The sequence below is a fragment of the Prionailurus bengalensis genome, chromosome B1, assembly GCF_016509475.1.
Source record: "Prionailurus bengalensis isolate Pbe53 chromosome B1, Fcat_Pben_1.1_paternal_pri, whole genome shotgun sequence".
Taxonomy (NCBI): domain Eukaryota; kingdom Metazoa; phylum Chordata; class Mammalia; order Carnivora; family Felidae; genus Prionailurus; species Prionailurus bengalensis.
The window spans coordinates 176,246,150-176,269,518 of record NC_057344.1 but is presented as its reverse complement, the minus strand read 5'-3'; the positions used below and the strand labels follow the sequence as shown (position 1 = coordinate 176,269,518).

Below are 23,369 nucleotides of genomic sequence, written 5' to 3'. Positions count from 1 at the left end.
GCGCCAGGTGGCTAAGCATCCAACTCTCCATTTCAGCTCAGGTCATGATCTCACAATCCTGGGATCCAGCCCCATGTTGGGTTGCATGCTGGGCATTGAACCTGCTTAGTATTCTCTCTCTCCCTCTCCCCCTTCCCTTACTCACATTCTCTCTCTTTAAAAACAAAACAAACAACAACAACAAACTATATAGTTGTCATTTCTGAAAGATATTTTTTTGCTAAATTTAGTATTTAGGTTAACAGCTGCTGGTTTGCTAATTTTGTCAGGTTTTTTTAAATGCTGTTTTGTTTTTCCCCAAACACTTGAAAATATTTCGATATGTTGTCTTCTGGCTTGCACTGTTTCTGACGAGACACCCTCATTTTTGTCACCTATACTTTCTTTTGAAGCCTCTCGACCTCTCAGCACTTGATTTTTTTTCATGACAATGGTTTTCAGAAATTTAATTATGTTGTATCTCTTGATGTGGTTGGATCGTCTCTATCATGCTTGAGGTATGCTGGTCGTAGGACATATATGGCTCATAGTTTTTATCAAATTCATATATTTGCCCATAATTCTACAAAGATTTTTTAACTTCTTTCCCTTCTCTAGTTTTGGGATTCTAAGTACATTTACATGAGACTGCTTGATATTGCCCCACTGATCATGGAGATTCTGTTGATTTTATTTAGTCTTTTTCCTCTCTGTGCTTAAGTGTTGATAGTTTCTACTGTCATGCTTTCAAGGTCATCAATCTTTTTATGTAGAACCTACTCGTGCATTAAGCTGATCCAGTGAAATTTTCTTTTCAGATAGCGTATCCTTCAGCTTTAGAAGGATAATCCATTTGCTTCTTTTTTAATTACCCATTTTTCTTCATTATGTTTGTTTTCCTTTGCATCTCTGAATATATTTATAATATTTAATAATCACTATCTACAGTCTTTGCTAATTCCATTATCTTTCTCACTTCTGGGTCTGTTCCTATCAATTGATTTGCAGCTTTTTGGCAACACAAGCAATTTTAATCATACACTAGACATTATGAGTGCTGAGTATCAGGACTGTAGTCTTCTTTTACAGAATGTTGATGTTTATTTTGGTATCATTTGCCTGTTTGACCCCTGGCGACTAAACTACTTGTGGAGAACCTGATGCTTTGCAGATCTATTTTTAATCTTAGTAATAAGGTAAAAAATAAATCTAACTTTAACCTATTAACCTTAATTCTATGGTGTTACCTTTTTGAGGTCTTTGCCAATGCCATGTGTGTTTAATGAGGTCTAACCTAGCTGGACAGAATGTGAACATACTCCACTGTGGTCTAAGTTCTGGGAATTGTTCAATTCATAGTACCATAGGAGCGGTTTCTGCCTAGCCTCTGGGAACCTCACCGTACAAATACCCAGATTAGTACTGAGCCAAAGGTGGAAGGAAACTTCTATGAGGATTTCCAAAACTTTTTTTTTTTTTTTTCCATATGTTCCTCTGTTCTGATACTATCTCTGGAAAATTTTAGCTACTACAGATTTCCTAAACTCCCCTCCCTCTCTACCTTTCTAATGTAGCAAAAACACCACATTCTGTTTTGGTCTGCCCATTCCTGGGCAGAGTGAATAGACTGAAAAGTGCCTACAGGTTAAAAAAAAAAAAAAAAAGACAAGGTGACCTTAAATCTTACTTTGTTTGTCTCCCTTCTCTCCATAATCACAATCCCGGAATGCTTATTGTCCCAACATTTGAAAATAGTTTCATATATGTCACCCAGTTTTCTGGTTGTTTGAAATGGGAGGGCATGTCCCATTCCATATTTCCTCGTAGACAGAAAGGGGAGTCTGGCAATTTTATTTAGTCATTGTGTCCATAAATCTCTCTCATTTTAATTTGTGGAGATACAGTATTTTTCCCCCAACCTTCAAATAGGAGTAAGCTGCATTAAGGACAGAAGTTTAGTGAGAAGCAAGCAAACAATTGCTAAGAAAATCTGCAGATAAAGAGACTGTCACAAAAATAATGCAGGAAGAAACATTATTCTAAATATCTTGTTTCTTTTGAAGCCAACAGTTCAGTAAAATGTGTCAAAGCATCTAATTCCCTAGGAAAAGCAAAAGCTCCAGTTTTTCAATCTCATCTCTGTACACTATAAGGCATCACCTAAAGGAATGGGAGAAACAGCCTTGTTTCAAGTCTGCTTAAAACTTTTAATGGTGTTCCACTGGCGGCAGAATAAATCAAAATTCACACTTTTAACGATAGTATTTTTTTAAATTTTAAAGTATCTTAAAAAAAAATACATCTTCTGTATCCTTGTAAAGAACATGCAATCCTTTCCAGAACAAGCCAAGTTATTAATCACATTTAGCTGATAATACTAAGATGGTATCAATCTATCTTTCTGAGTTTATGGGTTCACACTTCCTCCTCAGGAACTCAAGGTCAAGGCCAACTTGCACTGAAATTCTTCCCTAGCCATATTCCTCTGAACTTACTGTTTCCACCACTTAGAATACCTTAGTGTCTTAGCCCCCTCATTTTTTCCTACTGAAGTCCTACGTAGTCTAAATCTAATTAAATATACTTCTCTTAAAAAAAAAAAAAAAATTGTTACCATGCCCACATTTCTTGAGCAGCAATCTTCTCATTCTTTGGTACCTTTTCAGATATTACCACATTCACTTGTTCATTAACCTTATCTAGTATATGGAAGGTGCTTTAAACTGAGTAAAAGAAACTTTTGAAGCAAATAATATATACTTTAAAATCTAGCTTGTGTTAAATAGTCATGCATTCCCTTTATTGTAATTCTATTTAAAAAAATAACTTCATAATACAAATTTGAATAGTTTCTTTCTTTTTGCAAAACCTGTGGGGGCGGTGAGGGAATAGAATCTCTTGTTTGTCTTGGCAACATTCAGATTAAACTATCTGTAGGAATTAAATCCTCAGTAAGTTACAAAAGCAGTCAAGCTGATGTTGTGGGCAATCGGCTACTATTTAATTTGCAATTACATGCACAATTTAGAAACCACTTTAAGATAATTCACCCTCCAGAGTATTGCTAACATATCAGCTGCTGCAAAATACAATTCAAGGAGGGAAAAAAACATCATATGTAATAAATTGATATGAAATAAGAATCTAAAACTCAGAGTGTTAATCTCTGAAAATGAGAAAAGTAATCTGTTCCATAATTGTGGAATGTATTGATGAAGTGTTTATTCTCCAGGGTTACCTTCTTTATGTCAGGAATTTACATTAAAAACTGAATGCAGTCAGGCTTGGGAGCCATCAAGTGCATTATGCTTTACTATAGGTCAACCAAGAAATCTAAACAAACAAACTAAACCAAAAACAAAGAAACATGTCAGCCTTTTGTTTCTGATAACATATCTGAGTTATTCATAAGGTATTCATTATAACCAACAACCTTTCAGTAAAAGCTTAATAATAGGTGTCTTTGACAAATGGGCATGTAGCTATATAAAGTGAAAATCATCAACAGAATGGCTTATTCATCAGAAAAACATACGCAAAAGTGCAGGCTAATGTGCAGAAACAGTTTTCACATTTTAAGAAAAGGATGTTTTGAACATTCCAGTTAAAGTGGATATATAACCTACTGTCCAGGAAAATGCCTTCTGACCTCATGGTCCAGAACACTCACTAACAATAGACATTCAAAAACATAATTTTTTTTTTTTCACAAAAAGAAATTCTGACTAAGGCATAAAAGAAAAGCAGAGTCTAAGTCCCCATAATATCACCAAATAGCAGGCCAGAAACCCTTAAGTGCAATCAAGAAAGCTTTATTTTCCAAAATAACAATTTTTAAAGTATACAAAGAATACACATTAAAGTGACACCATCTGGAACACCTTCTGTTTAGAGATTTTTAGAGCAAAAATGCTGTGTGTGTGCAAATTATTATTGCAATATTTTTCTGTATAAAGACACTCATGCTATGTACATAAAGTCACCGTGAAGATTAAAATATATTATCTAAATACTGATTATATTCAGTAGATGATTATTAATTTATGAACTTTTCCAATTCAGGGGGTTCTTTCTCCTCCTCTCTTTAAGAAATATTAATATATTTTGGCACTTTAATCAAAGGTAGACAAGGATAGGGGAAAGATGTGAAATTTATTTATTAAATTTATTTACGACTTGCAAGATATTACTAGCAAAACAAAACAAAAAGTTAAACTTAGAGTTGGTTTCTCTCTCTTTCAATTATTCACCCTATCTCTATGTGCCATCAATATGAATAATTGAGAGTTGTTTTACTTCCTAAAGCCACAATTTTATCTGTCATTGACGAGTTTAACAATCTACTTTAGCTTACAGTCATTATTTCCCAACAGACTAATAGATCAAAACAGAGATGAAAAAGAGGGCAGTGCAATGAAATCCCCTTCTTTTGACATGGTATTAAAACAGCTCTTAAGCAATCACATCTATAATTAACTAGCCTTGTTTGAATACTGGGAGAGGAGCACATATTCTCCATCTTGGTAAATGATACAACCATTCCTAAAGTCACCCAGGCCAAAAGCTCAGCAGTCATCCTTATCTACCAGGTCAAAAAGCAATGAAAACCATCAGATGGATACCTTTCTCAACATTCTACCCAAAAGATCTAGAAAGTTAGTGGCATCCAAAACCATCCATCAGTTTCTCTTTTCTTCCTGTTACAATCAAGGGACCTTGCTTTCTTCTTGTCCTTTCTCTTATATCTTCAATATCTCCCTTTTTGCATCTCTTTCCCATCAGAATTTAAACTTGCACAAGTTCAAACCATCTAAAAAACAAACTGCACACATATTCCCTTTCTGGGACAAATCCCTTCTACCTCGATAATCCTATTAACCTCCACACATCCTCACCAAACTCCTCACCAGCTGTTCCAAGTTACTCAATTCCCAAAGTTAACCTAATCCAGTTTCTGCTTTATCACTTTTGCTCTCTTCAAAGTCACCAGATGGACTCCACATCAATTATCCAGTGAAGTATCTGCCCTCCTCAGGCAACACCTAACAGTTTTGACTATTTCTGCCCTTTTGAAATACTGTCTCTTCCTGGGTTTTATGACACCTCTCTTGGTTTCTTGCCTCACCCTCTGGATAAACTAGATTAAAATCCCAAGGCAGCTACTCCACCCTGACAATCAACCAGCCACTAAAATCATGTGCATTCATCATGGCTCTAACACACTACTTCTCTAAAGACTCACTCTATAAACTCTAACTAAGTGACTTCCTCTTCTTCCTTCTATATATATATAGGTAACTTCAAAAATCTATTTTCTCCATTAACCTATATATGAATATCAGATCCATAAATACAACTTCCTCCTAGCACTTTGTCCTTAGAATGTTTATAGGCAACTCATGTTCAACACGTCTAAAATGAAACTCATTATTTCCCAAGCTCCCTCTCAAACCTGCTCTTTTGCCATTATTCCCTATTTGAAGTCAATTTTATTTACATAACATATACAAAGGTAAATACGCACACATATATACATACACATATGTGTACATGTACATATAAATAAACAGATATATAAATATGACAGCCTACTTTGCCCACACAAGGTGCACGGCCTGGTGCATCTGCATTCTCCATGTTCTGTCAGAGTTCTTAATCTAGTGCACTCACAATCTCCCAGGCTGATTCTTTTTTTTTTTTTTTTTTAAGTTTGCTTATTTTTTTTTTTTTGAGAGAGAGAGAAACAGAGAGAGAGCGTGTGCACATGCAAATGTGCATGGGAGAAGGACAGAAAGGGGGAAAGGGAGAATCCCAAGCAGGCTCTAAGCTATCAACACAGAGCCCAACATGGGGCTCAATCCCACGAACCATAAGATCATGATGTGAGACACCAAGAGTCAGATGCTTAACCCACTGATCCACCCAGGTACTCTACCCAGGCTGATTCTTCATGACTCAAACTTTTGACCTCCCTTCTTGCAGCTCTCTAATTAGGTAAGAATTACATGGAGCTATATATATACACACATACACACACACACACATACCTACACACACATATTTTCCTAACAAAATATATTTTTTTAATGTTTTATTTATTTTTGACTGAGAGAGACAGAGCATGAGTGGGGGAGGGGCAGAGAGAGAGGGAGACAGAATGCGAAGCAGGCTCCAGGCTCTAGGCTGTCAGCGCAGAGCCTGATGCGGGGCTCCAACTCACAGACCGCAAGATCATGACCTGAGCCGAAGTCGGACACACAACAGACTGAGCCACCCAGGCGCCCCTTAACAAAATATTTTCTAACAAAGTAATTTAATTTTTCTAATGAAATGTTGAAATTTTAAATTCTGGTAACTTATATTGTTTATCCAGGCTCTTGTTACATTTGTTGACTTAATTCTTGAGAACAATTTGGTGTGGTAAATTAAACAATACTTGTTTTAAAAACAAAACAAAACAAAACAAAAAATCTTTAGGTTGTTAAGCTACAAACTGACCTCAACTCGATTTCAAAATGGATTTGTGAAAATAAAAGAAAACCCTGTTTAGAATGGAGTCAGGAAGGAAAAAAGGAGAGCTCTCATTTACAGACACTAGTCAGTCAATTAATTGCAGACCCAACAGGAAAGGAATCTTGCGAGTCCATTCTACTTCAATCTTTACTACTCCAGCAGGAGGAAGAAAGGTTTTCTCCTCCACAGCAACTGCCCAGCCAACGAGAGACCGTCAAACCTCAGCCAATGAAAAGTCACTATAAACTACCAGTTTAGTCTAAAGGCTTTTTGTTTATAAAAGCCCCCCAAGTCCCCATTTGCCTCTATAAAAGATTACTCCTTTTCTTTTTTTCTCTGGACTTCCCAATGCTTTCATTGTAGCTCACTTGTCCCTACTTGCAATTCTTTATTCCTAAATAAATCCATTTTTGCTGGTGAAATAACTGGCAGCTTTATTTTTGAACTCAGAGATTATTCTCCTCAATATCATATAGGCACTGTAAGGCTGTTACAAGTGCTTAAAATAGTGCCTGTTACACAGTGAGTTCTATACATTCTCATCATTGTGTTCTGGTTCTTGTCAGAATATTATTGATTTAGAGAAAACAGGAAAAGCAAGAAAAAGCAGGATGTAAGCATGCGATAAATATAGTTGTTTCCAAATGGTACATTTTGTATGGCAGTTGTTCAAAGAGACTTAAGGAAAATAAGTTGGTTACAGATTTGTCCCTGTATTTCTCCTACTCTTGTCATACTCTTTGTTCTCCACTTTAGTAAAAATGCTTGCAATGTACTTTGTTAATAACTCACGTAGATAAAAATTTTGAAATCATTATAAGAAACACAATTAAGCAGCTTTAACCATTATTTTGCAATTCCATTAGTTTTCAACTATTCTATGAACTCAGAGTGTATCTGAGTTCGCCTCCTGATTCATGGAGTCCAGTGGAAAGGTCAAGATGTTACAAAATAATAAAACGTTCAGTCTTCTGGCTCCCCTATTTTGTATTCATAAGGGAATGCACTGCATGTAATAAGCACTAAATAAAAATTCATCAAATTGAACAAGTCTAAAACCTTTTTGCTACATTTTAATCCATGTTTGCAACATTTAATTAAAACCTCTGTGTCTGGTCAAATCCCCCTTAGCCTGAAAATGGTAAAAAAAAAAAAAAAAAAAAACAAACAAAAAACCTTGGCTATAGTATCCTAATAATGTAAATGATAAATACAATAAATTCAACTATAAGTTGCTGTTTATTTGTTTAAAAACATAAGTTTTGGGAGTTCAGACTCCAAATCTGTATTGCTGACCACTTTTTTCCTTTGCCACAAAGGTAAGAGGCAGTTGGCATTCCATAAATATGAATAGATGATTGTAAAAACTGCATTATGCCAGTGCTTCAATGATATCATACCACATATACATAATACTACCTCATTATTATTGGTGAATATATAGTTAACAGTACTCTGTTAATATAGCAAAACCATCATCTGGTGCCAAAAATCAGAATCTTAAGTATCATGAACACTTATAATCCCAGAAAGAAACAAGTAAAAACACAAAATACTAATTATGCCTATAAACTAAAAAAACACCTTCTGACATTAATATCTAATCAGCAATATGCTTGTTGTCTAAAGCTGTTAATGTCCTCACATGAAACTGAAGACAGGTTCAGACAACTGTTGAAAGTCATTATTCATGTCACCAACAAAGAAAATAACCAGAGGGAAGGCTAATTCAGCTATATTTTTACATTATGGATATTTCTGCAAATTATCTTGTACTCTGGTAGAGCTAAAAATACCGCATCAGTGTAATTAGGGATTTTAATTTTTTTAAATATTTATTTATTTCTGAGAGAGAGACAGAGAGACAGAGACAGAGAGAGACAGACAGACAGAGATGGAACACAAGTGGGGGAGGAGAGGAGCAAAGAGAGAGAGGGAGACACAGAATGTAAAGCAGGCTCCAGGCTCTGAGCTGTCAGCACAGAGCCTGACGTGGGGCTTGAACTCACAAACCGTGAGATCGTGACCTGAGCAGAAGTCAGAAGCTTACCCGACTGAGTCACCCAGATGCCCCAGTATAACTAAGGGATTTTAGAGCAAATGGTTAGAAAAAAAAAAAAAAAAAAGTTTGTTGAAGAGACTATACCTAATTGTGATATGACCCTACCTGTTCCTTCCTAGGCTCTTTTTCTGGATCATCCTCCTCTTCCTACCCTCTAATTATTGGAGTCCCTGGGGCTTCATCCTCAAATCTCGCCTCTGTCTCTACTCTTTGTCTAGGTGAATCCATCCAGTTCCTTGGCCAGTGACTCTCAAACTTCTACCTCCAGCTGCAACCTCTACGCTTAATTCCAGACTTATATATCCACATGCCCACTCACCAGCCCCACTTTGCTATTAAAGTCAATGTCACCATTTTCAAAACCAAATTCTCAACCTACTACCCTAAACTGACATTAATATCCTAACTCTAATCTCCTGTATCTGTTATCTGAAAAAAACATCATCATCATTCAGGTACTTGTTCAGGCCAAAAACTTGGGGTCATCCTTGACCCCACTCACCTGATCCATGAACAAACCCTCTGGCCTCTGCCTTCCCAATGGCTCCAACCACTCCTCAACACTGTCTTATTATGTCAGTCATCTCTTGTCTGGCCTCTGAAGCAGCACCTAAATGGATAATCACTTGTACTTTTGTCCCCCAAAAGCTTGTTCCCCCGGAGTCAGAGAAGACCTTTAAACATCTGTATCAGATCATTCTACATCCCGGCTCTCCAAATGAGCAGCTTCCCATCATGCTCAGAATGAAATTCAAATTTTTACACATATTATGACCTGTATGGCCCTCTATGATCCAGCCCAGGGAGATCTCTTAAGTAACTCTTTTTCTCTTTTGAAATAATTTCTTTCTACCATCTCATTCATTCAAATCTCCCAGCCAACAGCAGCTTGCTTGCAGACCATGAACATGTTAAGACATGTAGGCTCTTCAAAACATCCCAGGAACACTCTCTTCTGGCTGCTGAATGGTCTGCTTCTTTGCTTCATGCACATCTCTCACCACCTTATCTAAAACAGAATACTGTCCTGTCAGGCTCTCTCCTTATTTCTCTTCAAGCGTTTAAAATTGATGCACATGATACTATGTAATTATTTTTTTGTCTGCTCACATTCTGTTCCTACCACTAATATACATGCTCCGTGAGAGCATAAAAATCATTTTACTCAGCACTGTAACCCCAGTACTTAGAACAGTACCTGATACACAGTAGGTGCTTAGTATTTGTTGTTGAAGTGAATACATTCAAGAAATCGAGTTTTATTTGTGCATGACTCACATGCATAGATAATTCAGGATATTATACATATTCATCATATACCTATACTGAAAACATATTTACAACTTCCAAGATGCTTCCCAATATTTAAATGTGAATGTCCCAAAAGAATGTAAGTCTATAAAAAACTAAAATGATTGATCATACCGATTTTGTCATAATACAAAAATATGCAAGCTTTATTAGTATATTCTTTCTACTCAAGAGTGCGTGTATGAGCACACATGCACGCACACACACACACACAGACATACACATACTTCAGACAACTTCCAAAAGGCTATAAAATAATGGGTTCTCCTTCAAAGAAGATAACCAAAACATCCTGAAAAACTGTAATAAAGAGTAAAAAGCAAAAATGCACTTACCTCCCTTTTTCTACCAAGAGCAAGACATCTATTTTTTCCCCATTTTGAACCACTGTGCTGATTGCTGTAGGGAGAGAGAAAAGCATGAATATATGATTTAGAACAAGACGCTAAGTACCCATAAAGACACAATTATTAATAGTACTTAGTTATGTTTGGAAGTAAGGCATAATTTTATGATGCTACTATTATCATATGCAATAAAGAATTGCATCCAAAATATAAGATGAGAGAGGAAAAAAAATCTTACTTAGCTCTTGCAGTCTTCTTAAGTGCATTCTATATTCCTGAACTTCTTGCATTGGAAGGCAAAAACGCAAACTAGATTTGTCCATAGAAAACCAGCCTTTTCTCCACTGATCCAGGGTATGGCAGTCTTTGTAGTAGAGTTGACCAATCAAATCATAGTCAGCTTCTGTTAAGTTTTCAGCAACAAAGGGAACAAAATGCTGTTAAAACAAATACAGAAAAGTAATAAAGACAGTGAAAATAGGAAATCCCTTCCCTACCGACAGATTTGAGGGAAGGTAGGAAAACAAAAATAGTTTTTCTACCCTAAAAATTTAGAAGTAATCCAAATTTCAAAACAATTATTTAAACTTTCTATCAGTCTTACAACTGAACAGCTATAATGCATTTTCAAATGGCAGCATCTTAAACCACTTTTTTTTTGATATATACAGAACTGAAATAGGAAGACATTCTCTATACTGATTTGTGGCATTTTTCAAAACGTCGACCTTCAACAATGTTTGTCTCCATTTGTATCTTTGGCTGAATCTGTTCCTTTCCCCTTTGTGTATACCATGAATAACATATTTACCTATAAAGAGACATACACAGAAATGACTTTATAATAGTGAAAAGATCTTAATCATCACAATATGGCCTTAATTCAAAGAATGATTTCTCCAAGGTCCTACATTATTTTTTTCTCTGCTTAAGGCTCTAGGAAGGAAGCTCTTAATCTCTTTTGACTATAACCTTTGAAAAATTAATGAAATATGGTCATTTTTCCCAGAATCTTGCATAAAATTTTACTGGACCTCTGAAGCTCAATCAGAAACTCCAAATTAAGAATCTTCCGGACTTAGGATAAATATGCAATACCTTGGCTATTGCCTCTGTCCATTTTCTTTGAGCTTGAGATGTTTCTGCTCCAAATAAAAATGCACGTTCTGAGGGTAAATAGATCTCAAAGGTAAAGATGGGCCTATAGCACACATGAATAAAAAGATATCACTGTTTACTTTTGGTTCTTATGGAAACAACACAAAAGTCAAGGTTTTAATTAAATTCCCTTTGAAAATCGGATAATGCTTTGAAATATATCATCTTTTCCCAATGATTTACACTTTAATTCATTCAAATAAATGGAATACACTGGATCAAACAAAAGGAATAGTCTTCCAATTAATCACCCTACTGCATGGCTTTGTTAATGCCCTATATATACACTTATCAGTTTTGACCCATGTGGCAAAGGGCTCTGGCTCTCTTTGGTTTCCTCTTCCCTCTCAGACCAGGCCATCTTGGGTTACTCTATTTAAAGCAAACACTGTCCAAACAGTTCTCTAATTAGTCCTCTTCTTATCTTAACAAATTTTCCTCCCATCATCTCATCTTATCACAAAACTGTATCTCCCTACTGTAGCTAAAATTACAGTAACATCCCAGGTCCTGAATTCTCCCTGGGATCCGTCCATAACTCCAACTATTTCCTGGAACATGTTAGGTACATCGTTGCTGTTACCTAAGAAAACTTCAAAATACGCTATATCAAAGTTCTCTTCCTTCTTCCTCTTTTTCTACCCCAAAACGGTTGTGTTTTCCTCATGTTTCAATTTCGAGGCCATCTATTTTATCAACAAATTCAAAATCTTGGGGTTTAATTTCTTCCTAACAGCAGCTCTTCACCAAGAGAGACAGTGAATCTCATTAGTTCCATCATGAGATTCTCTCAAACCCATTTTTTTTCTTTTTAATGCTCTCTTTCTCTATGTAAAGTCTCAGTAATTGTGATCTACCTCCCATCTCTCCCTTACCATTTCAGCCAGCTTTCTTCCTCAAATGCAAAATTATGTAGCTCCTCCCCATCTAAATTAGAGTTCAAACTCTAGAAAATGCTGTTCAAGGACACTCAGAATATGACTGCAATAATTATTTTTTAACCTTATCTCATTGTAGATAGTTTCTCCTGCATGTCTGCTTGTACCAAGAACATTCTATCAAGCCTGTTTTCATTTTGAATATGATTATATGCTGACATAAAGTAATAATATTTTAAATTGTTTTATTTACTACTTAGGTATCTGAATACTAGAATGCATTTAATATTTCATAGTAAGCCACACTAAGTTAATTATTCATTTAGAAAAAAGCAATGTCAAGGTTAAAACAAAATCAACTAATAATCAGTTTTCTTTACAAAAATCAAATTAGATTTACTAGGAAACAATAGTCACCTCAACTAGTATATACTGGTCATCATATGATGATACTATCTTATGTGTAATTTTATGTAAATAACAAAGCTTTACAAATCTCTTCCCATTCTCATAAAATTTATATTAAAATACTATGTTTCTATATAACTAGCTTAGCCAGATTTTAGTATTTAGTTTTTCACTAATTACATCAAAAAATGTAAATTTCACACTAACTATCTTAGATAGCTTGTTTTTAAAAGTCCTTACAAAAAAATCTATTAAACCATTCATTGAGTCAAATATATTAAATAAATAATGCTTACTGTTTTAATTGCTATGTTTTTGAAACCATTAAAAGCTAAAGTAAATCTTCAAGAAATCTGGTATTTCAATATGATCTTAAATAAATTTAGTTTTTTATTTTAATGTGAATAAGTCATCACTATTTTCCTTTGTCACCTATTTGAATGATAATACACTAAATGAATGCATAAATTATGCCATTAGTCCTTGATTTTAAATAATGAGTAAATGATAAACATTTAGGACTACATGTTCTAGAATGGAATGCCATAAATTTATTTAAGGTTAGATGCAAATACATTAGCTTTTCATAGTACCTAGTATAATATTTTAATTTTTCTACTTTTTAGCAAATTCCCTAAGGAACTTTTGGAAGCTGTAAAATGATTAAGCTTCAAGAAACCATTAAACCCTTTTACAAGAAGCAAATGAAGAATTCAAATAACAAAACTCTTATTATCTGGTATGATAACTATCAGAAACTATTCTTCATCACCTACCTGTTTTTTTTGTTCTTTTTTTTTTTTTTTTAATTTTTTTTCAACGTTTATTTATTTTGGGGACAGAGAGAGACAGAGCATGAACGGGGGAAGGGCAGAGAGAGAGGGAGACACAGAATCGGAAACAGGCTCCTGGCTCTGAGCCATCAGCCCAGAGCCCGACGCGGGGCTCGAACTCACGGACTGCAAGATCGTGACCTGGCTGAAGTCGGACGCTTAACCGACTGCGCCACCCAGGCGCCCCATCACCTACCTGTTTAATAGTAAACCTACCCGGTATTTAAATAGAAGTCCTCTTTGTGGACAGCCAGGCAGATAACTTCACTGATGTTAATGGTGCCATTAGGTGTGGTAGACTTATCATTTTCATAGTAACTCAAGAAGCCTCCTTCCAAAACACACCACTTTTTATTTGTCTCTAGGAATTTAAATGATAAATTGAGTTATGCCATAATCCTAGTTTTTATAAAACACATGGTTTAAATAACAATTGGATTCAAATACATTTACTGATTTCCTATTTTGTGTAAAGAGTATGCTAGTGCTGCATGGGATATACAGTTGTCACTTTCTCTGCTCTCAGAAAATTTACAATCTAGTAACAAGGAATGTACAAGACAAAAATAACTGTGACATTGATGACCAGAAAAGCAGACAGATCCATAAAGAGATTGCTGCAAACAACTCGGAAACAGCAAGGACTGATGTCTACACAGAGTATTCAGAGGAAAAAATGCAGTGTAAAAAGTAAGACTGTGGTTGATGTTAGGTAGGTATGCAAAAGAATAAAGGAGCCATAACCTGCAGTACCTTGGTTAGGGAATTTAAAAATCAAATTGTAAGGGGTCTTCACATTATGGCCTGCAGGCCAAATCCACACCATCACATGTTTTTAATAAATAAAGTTTTATTAAAATACAGCCACATCTACTCACTTATAGATTGTCTGTGGCTGTTTTCCCACTACAAGGGCAGAGCTGAGTTGCAGCAAAGATCATCTGGCTTGCAAAGCTTAAATAATTTACTATCTGATTCTTTTCAGAGAAGTTTGCTGAGCTTTGATTGTGTAGCTCATGGTGTGCCACTGAAATGGTTTCAGCACAGGAATGTGATCAGAGATAAATGTTACACACTCTGCTTACTACGGAATACAGATTTATGAAGGTGAGGCCAGAGGCAGGGGACCAGTTAGGACACTGTCAACAGAAGTCTAGGTGAGAAATGAAGACAGCCAAACGTAGGGCAGTCGTAGTAGGGATGGGGGGAAAGGGTTGAAAGGAGGGAGATGGAGAAGAGAAGAGGGAGAGAGAAAAGTATGCACGTCTCTATGTGGTTTAAGGAGATAAAACATATAATGTTAAACTTGGGGAATAAGGAAGAGCTCATAAATGGTCATACCATTATTTTTAGCTTTGATTACAAGGTTGGTCATAAGGTCCACTTTTATTTAGAAGAAAATAAAGTACAAACTGTTTTAGTGAGTGCAGTGAGTTTTCTTTTAGACTGGGAGATATCTGTTGGAAATCAAAGTCAAGACACCCATGAGACAGATCACTCTATAGATTTGCATCTTGGAGCAAGGAAAGGGCTCAACGACTTGAAAGTGTTTAGAGTACAAGCAGCAGTTGTAAATTTAAAACAACCAAGGATAAAATCTCAGGAAAATAAATTATAAGCAGCAGTAGGAGGGGACAAAAAGCAATGAAGCAAATGAGAAGAGACAGTGTAAAAAACAGAAAGGCTCAAAGCTTTCCAAAAAGGAATGATTACCACTATTAAATATAGCAAAGAAATCTAATAAAAGATGGGCTGAAACGGTATCTGTTGGTATTCCTTGTATGAAGGCAACTGCCTAGTTTACTTAGTGTCTTATGAAAGAAGCCAAGTTGGGAAGAAATGAAACCAGTCAGGATAGATCAACAGCCTATGCCATTAATAAAAAAGGATATCATAAACTCAAATGAAGGCACGAGATATGGTAAGGCAAATGGCAGACCATCCAAAAATGTTTCCCAAGCTGAATGGAAGATGAATGCTTTCATTCTCAAAAAGGTAAGAGAATAAAGAGAAGAACTGGAAAGACAGATCTTGAGCTAAGAAGATTATTTAACTAAAATGGTACTCCACCCAGCTAGCCCAATTTCTCCAAGACTGGGCTTAGGCACAATCTCTCTTGGGACTCGTCTCCAAACTTTTATTGTCATCAGGCTGAATTAAGTATCCTTCTGTGGCATCCTTAGCACCATGCAGCCCCTGAGAAGGTGGAACTGGAAGTCAAAGACTCTGGATTCTAACAAAGCCTTCATCACTAACTGGGTACTCCTGAAATACAACTTCGCCATTCTCTCAGGTTCCTAATCTTCAAAATGAGGATAAGAAAACCATCGAACTCATAGGATTGCTGTGGTGATCAAAGGATGCAATACATGTGAAGCATGTAGAAGTGACTTTATAGGTGGCTGTTTAAACATATGCTGACAATTTAAAATAATATTTTTAAATATAACTGCAATTTGAACAATGTAGCAAATTAAATGTGTTTATACAGAAATGCTATAAGCTATTTGATAACGAGGAATGTTTTTTTTCTATTCTCAAGAATCACCACACTGTAGGGGCGCCTGGGTGGCTTAGTCAGTTAAGCATCTGACTCTTGATTTCAGCTCAGGTCATGATCTCCCAGTTGATGAGATCGAGCCCCGCATGGGGCTCTGCACTAACAGCATGGAACCTGCTTGGGATTCTCTCTCTCTCTCTCTCTCTCTCTCTCTCTGGCCCTCCCCTGTTCATGCTCACTCTCTCTCTCTCAAAATAAATAAACAAAACAAAATTTAAAAAAAGAATCATCACACTGCATAGCCTAGAGAAAGTTTGTTAAAATTATTATTTTCATAAACTGGAAAGTAAAGTTATTAGTTATGGAGATGATTCAGATGAGGTTGCTAACTCTGTATTAAAATAAATACAAAAATAAGCAATGTGTTAAAGAGCCAACAGGAAAATCATAAATGGAATTACTTTTAAGCATAGCCGGATGGGTCCATGTATGTATCTCCATTCCCACCCAATACCACAACAGAATGACAGCGAAGAGACAGTACAAACTCAAAAGGACAAAGAACCAAAGAGATCCACAGTACATAGCAAATGACTGACTTGTCTCAGAGGCAAAAGCTGGTACCTTCAGACATGCAGAGGAAGTTAACAGGCAGCAAGTAATGTTCCACAAAGTTCTATAAATTACGGGAGAGGCTAATACCTAAAGAAGTGTAGGGTGAGAAGTAGATCTGAAACAAGTTTATTATATAAAGGGAGTAAAGTCCATTCATTTTCTCCCCTGTGCTAAAGCAGCTAAGCAACAAGGCCTCCTCACTCATGTGGAAGTTGGGTCCTTTACTCTGGAGAAACTGGACCAGACAGATTCTAACCTGGGGGCCTCTAGGCATTGTCTTGAGGCAGAGATAAGGTACCATCTGGAAAAAAAAAGTGGTTACGTGTCATTCTACAGACTCCTAGTTATCTGCCCACATTTTCATACAAAATGTTGAAGCCAGTGATAACCAATACCCCAATCCCAACATTCCCAGCAAGAGACTCATGGAGTCTTCTCACACCTGATCCCAAACATTTAAAAGAAACCTTCCAACATAAAAGACAGAGACCAAAATCAAAATATTAAATTTTTAAAACTATAAATATCAGACTGTCAAGGAAAGATAGTGTAGCTTTAAAACAAGTACAGCATGTTCTAAAAAGAAAAAATAAGAACACAAAAAGTTTTGATAATTAAAAATAGAATCATGAATTTTAATTTTTTTAAATAAAAAAAGAGAGAAAGGTTAGAAAGAAACTTTCCCAAAACAAGAGGGAGAAAAAACATAGTACAAGATGATGGAGCTGGAAGATCCTAATATTACTTCCAAAAAAAGAGAAAAAGATCAGAGGAAAAGAATTTATCAACGACAAAGAATAATGTCCAAGAATGAAAAAACAAGGAACAAATATCTGTTTTCCATTGAAACCATTTTATCTTTCCTTCGGTACAATAAAAGTTAGAAAAAAAAAAGTTGCTTATAAAGATCACCAATTAGCATGCTGCAACCAGATTACGTTAAAACCAAACTAAAAAAACAGACCCGCATGAACTTGTGGCCAACTGAAAAGGCATGGTTCCCTAACTGGCAATTCTCAGAAATCTCAACGGTCTGAAAGCAGAAGCAAGAAAAATAGATGGAAAACACTGGCCAAGCTATTCTCTAATAAGAGAAACAAGCAATTCTAGAGGGTAGCAAGAATGAGTCTGAAATCACACAGGGATCCAAATAAAGGTGGAAGACAGCTGATGAACCAGAACTGGAAATGGTTCAGGGCTGACGAACAAGAATAACGGAGAGGGTCAAAGAACTACATACAGAAGACCTGACTACAAAAATGTCACCATGGAACACACTTTAAAGGTACAGAATGAGCCAAATTCTGCTAATGCATCAACTATGAGAATTTCATTTGTGAAAGTAAATTGTACAGGTTAACAGAATATCTGAGACAATGCAGCCATGAATATAAATAATGGTCCATAAACATGAAGCAATATTGGTATAAACAAAACTTAAGCTAAGGATGATTGTTATTGACCACTAAAATGGTAAAGTGGGGAGGAGAAGTTTTTAAGTGCTACAACCAAATTGAGTAACATAATAATGGAAGTCAGAAACTACTTCCTAAAGACTGTATATGCTTTATCTCTTTTAGTTCTGAAAGTAAAATTTTGGGTCCTTTTTTTTTTAAAAAAAGGGGCAAGGCTTATTGGCTAGAGTGGAGTCTAATGGAAGATAGTGGGGCTGGAAAGTAAGTGTCATTTTGGAAATGGGTCTATCCAGGCTCATTCTACTGCTACTGAATTCTAAAAATTATGTGCAAATATAAAGTATTTATTATTTCACTCTTCTAGTGGGTTTTACATTATTATACATTCTAAAGTACCCATGTCACTCCTTGTTTACTTCTCAACTGAAACTTAAACAATGAAAATATAAATAAATCCAAGAGTTCAAATGAAAGGGATGAACACCAACCAAATATAGTGATTTTATATAACCTGTCTTTGCATTACCAAAATTGGTTATTAAGCTTCATCACTCCCTTTTAACTCCCACTTTAAAGAACTTAAACAATGAGCTTTGCTCATTGAGCAAAAAACCCATTAGTCATCCTATATATCTCCTAGTGAAAGACACTAGCATGAAAATTAAATGCTGAAAGATGTTATTTTCTATAGGTTTTAGTGATGTAATTCAAAGTCTGTAGTTTGCCAAATGACTCTCTGAATAAGTGAGGTAAAATATTAAATTTGAACGTTTTTAAAAAAGAAATGCTAGCAGGGTATCTGGGTGGCTCTGTCGATTAAGTGTCTGACTCTGGATTTCGGCTCAGGTCATGATCTAATGGTTTGTGAGTTCAAGCACCATGTCTGGCTCTGTACTGACAGTGTGTAGCCTGCTTGACATTCTCTCTCTCTCTGCCCCTCCCGCTTATGCTCTCTCTCTCAAAATAAATAAATTAAAAAAAAGAATTCTAGGAAGAAAAAAATATTTGAAATTTTCAGTCTCTGGGAGTTAAAACTAATTATATTTTAATTATCATCTCACTACCCCATTTCTGGACTCTAGAGATTGTACAAACTCTTAAACTACAGTTATTGCCAAGAATCAAATTATATAAGCAACCCCTAATGTTGCATTTCAAATATACATTAGATCTACAGACATTAAAGCTACTAAATAAGGTTTATACACATAGCTGTAATAAATAAAATCTGTAGATCAGATAATTTCCAGATTTTGATCACTATAGCATGGTTATTTCAGGGCATGTCTTTCTTTTTAAGAAATAACATTGAGATACTTAGGGATACAAGGGCATAATGTCTGCAACCTACTTTTAAGTAACTCTAAACATATGCATACACACACATACACATGTATGTACATATATACATGCATACACAGAAAGAAAAATGACAAAGTAAGACATTAATATTTGGGAAGTCTGGGCAAAGGGTATATGAGAACTCTTTGTACCATGCTTGTAACTTTTCTAAGTTGGAAATTATGTTAACATAATTAAAAATAAAAAGTTAAAAGAAAATAGTTATCATCCTCCTCTTTAAATTTCCCTTTATCATATGTAGAGTGGGGAGAGAAGTAGAAGAAAGAAGATAATGTGTTTAGTCTCAAAAACCATCACAAGGAGAAACACTTAAAAGGTGGAAATCCTGAGAGCTTGAGATCACTGTATTCTGAGATACTGCCAAATGAAAAGTTGAATCATGACTGGAAGAAGAAAACAGCATAAAGAATTTCTTCACGGGCACCAGAAAGGAATGCTCACAGACACCAATCGAAGCCTCTTGGAAGGTGATATACTGAGTTTCCAGGAGCCTCGGATCCTGAGTCACAGTGTGTACTCTGCAGAGTTGTATGAAATTCATGATAGGCCATAATTGTTAAATGAATATTGATGGCAGATTTCTAAAATACACGACAAGGAAAAGTCAAAGTACTAATCAACTGGAGTTATAACTTCAAAACAATGCACTCTGATGATGAGAATAATCTTCATGAAAAATAATGCAAAACCATGAACATTTACTGAGTACGCAGATAATTACTGGCACAGATTAGGAATCTTGCCCCCTGTCCTCATACAGTTTGCAATCCAATCTAAGGGGAAATGTGGTTAGAATAAGAACTATGGTTGGGGGGGGTCCCTTTAGGGATTAGAAGCATTCATGGAAGAAGCCACCCTCAGACTAGAATGATAAAAAATTTCACAAAAAAACCAGCTTTTGAAATTGTTATTCATGACTAAAAAGACAGGTTTCTAAAGGAGTCAAAAATACATTTGGAGGTACAATCAATCACTCCATAACTCTGGGAAAGAACACTATGAGAAAAGTCAAGGAAAGGGGAAACTTCCAAAAATCTATTTGGCCAGAGAACCGGATTACACATGAAGTTAGCAAATAGGAAAGATGAAGACAGACACAGCAGAGACAGCAGAGGCCAGGCCCCAGCAGTCTCACAGTACAGGTGTTCAAGACTTTGCTCCTTTCTCAGCAGACAAGTGGGAGTCATTGGAAGGTCTTAAACAAGAAGTGCCAAATGCAGGATGCATAAAATAAATGTAAATGCAGAGTCTAATTATGTAAATTCTAATGGGAAAGAAACGACAGATCCTTTAAAAAGGTGAGTGTGAACTCATTTTAAGTTAAAAATATGGACTTGAGGGGATTTCTATAGGATTATCATCACTATAACTCTTGATTTGTCTTTTTTTTAAGTGCAAATGGGCCAGAGGTCAGACAAGGCAGGCACAGATGTTACCTTTGAGCATTTATAATAACAAAGCTGTGATAGGAAATCTTTGCATTCTTACTCATTTGGGAAGCAATGAAAAGCTCACTTTGGGTTGCACCTGTCTGCTTAGCCCAATTCAGATATGCTCTCCTAACTCTGTCTTTGAGAATACCCTCTCTGCTACATAAGAAGTCTTACCGTTAACCATTTAACCAGATGATGTCCACGAGAAATAAAATTGGGGCCACAGAGAGGGTAACTCTCAAGATACAAGCTGTTTGACAAAAGCTGGTGTGTATGGTAGTTGGACTGGCTGGAGAGGTTGCTCATTCCGTTCAATGTTCATATTCAGAACAGGGAAGAAAAACATGATTGGAATTTACTCAAACACACATAAAGGGGCTCCAGAGGTGACCTATTGAAACACTACTGTGAAGCGATGTGACTACTGTGGTTGGGTACACTGGCTGTCGGCTACCACCTGCAGAATATGTATAAACTCCGATGCTACCTGGAAATCAGAAGCAGCTGTGTATACAGACAGCCCCCTGTTGCTGCTTCTGCTGTTCCTCATCCTATCATCATATGTGCCATGCACTCTGCTGCACATTTTATTTCCATTAACTCGCTGAACCCTCAGAAAACCCCTATTAGGTTAGTTCTATTACACATCCCTTCCTGTCCACAGGCACAAAACGGTTACCTGACTTCGCCAAGATCACACAAGTACTTAGCATCAGAGCTGAGAGCAGAACTCAGGCAGCCAGGCTCTGGGAACCTACTTTACATACTGCTTCTCTGTGCCTGTTATACATGTGAAGCATGTAAGCCCATTTTTAAAACATACTGGAGAGAGGAGAGGTCATGGCTTGGAATACATATATGCAGAGTAATTCTAAGATAGCTAAAACAAAACTATTATTTTTTGAAACCATGAAGCTGGTTCCTGATGAAGAATTTCATAAAATGATGGTATTCAGCATTCACTGAAAATAGGAATGCACACTAGGAATTCTTTTCATTTAAAATAAATGCGTTTTAGCCTTGAAGAAACATTGTTAGACTATACAAGCCAGGCATTATAGAACAAAAGATCCTCAAAATTCCTCAATGCTAATCTATGAAATTAAATATAAACAGATGATATAGAGTTTCTAGTAAACCGTATCAACCACTCGCTTTTCAAAAAATCAAACACTGTGTCAACAAATGACAGTAATACACCAAGGGGGAAAAATACAGTTGAGAGGAGAAAACACAAAACAAAACCAGGATGCTACTGTTCAGCTCTATACTTACGTTTAATATGAGCTATCAATCTTTCTTTTCATGAACACTAAATTGAGAAGAGAAAAAATAAAAGAAAAAGAAAACTACAGATCAGTCTTCATAACCTGAGACTAGAAGAACTTCGAATCCTGAAAACCTGAACTGACAATTTGAAGTCTCTCGTAACTCTCTGAAGGACTGCATGCATTTTATCCTGTTTTCTTCCTGTTTAATCATGCTGCTCTATGGCTGTCCTGACAAGCACTGGCAGAGGGGTGCAGTCCAGATGCTTGCCAGCCAGGGCCAAAGGTGACAAACACACTTTCATCTCCAAATCTTTCCAAATAATTCATTTTTTCCCCATAAAGATGGTTCCCGATAGGAGTAACACCGCTGCAGCATCTTGAGAGAGCAAAGAAAGAAAACAACAACAACAAAAAAAACCCACAAAACAAATGGAACTCTGTTTCTTGATAGTTCCATATTTTCTTCATTTTTAAAAATTTTTTCCAACGTTTATTTGTTTTTGAGACAGAGAGAGACAGAGCCTGAATGGGGGAGGGTCAGAGAGAGAGAGGGAGACACAGAATCCAAAGCAGGCTCCAGGCTCTGAGCTGTCAGCACAGAGCCCAACGCGGGGCTCAAACCCACGGACCATGAGATCATGACCTGAGCCGAAGTCGGAAGCTTAACCAACTGAGCCATCCAGGCGCCCCTTTCTTCATTTTTAAGTAGACACTTATTGAAAAAAATGTTTTGTGTCAGTAATTACATATATAAAATATATGGAGTCTGGTTGACATACAACGTTATAGGAGTTGCAGTTGTACAACATACCTCTCAGGTACACAACAGTGATTTGACAATTCTATACGTTATGCATGCTTACTGTGATAAGCACGTTGCCATCTGTCACTATTTGTCAGCATTATTATATCACTATGTTCCCGATGCTGTACTTTTCATCCCCATGACTTAATTATTTCATAACTGGAAATCTGTACCTCTTAATCCCCTTCACCATTTTGCCCCTCCTCTCCAACCCCCTCCCCTCTGGTAACCACTAATTTGTTCTCTGTATTTATGATTGTGTTTCTGGGGTTTTTTTCTTCATTTATTTGTTCATTTGTTTTGCTTTTTAGATTACACATGTAAGTGAATTTATATATAGTATTTGATTTGACTCATTTCACTTAGCACAATAACCTCCAGGTCCATCCATATTGTCCCAAATACCAAGATACCATTCTCTTTTATAGCTGAGTAATAATCCATAGTATATATGTGTGTATATATATATATATACACAC

The 23,369-nt window shown here is 36.2% G+C and overlaps 1 protein-coding gene across 2 annotated transcripts in view; it reads right to left on the bottom strand.

The window, feature by feature from the left end:
* ARAP2 (ArfGAP with RhoGAP domain, ankyrin repeat and PH domain 2) overlaps positions 1-23,369 on the bottom strand; it is a 179,653-nt gene that overhangs the window by 81,196 nt on the left and 75,088 nt on the right. For both annotated transcript variants that reach the window (XM_043572810.1, XM_043572811.1), the window contains exons 15-18: positions 13,706-13,850; positions 11,311-11,413; positions 10,451-10,649; positions 10,201-10,264 (exon numbers count right to left, since the gene is read on the bottom strand). In XM_043572810.1, the coding sequence (XP_043428745.1) occupies positions 10,201-10,264; positions 10,451-10,649; positions 11,311-11,413; positions 13,706-13,850 (511 nt within the window). The remainder of the gene's footprint in view (positions 1-10,200; positions 10,265-10,450; positions 10,650-11,310; positions 11,414-13,705; positions 13,851-23,369) is intronic.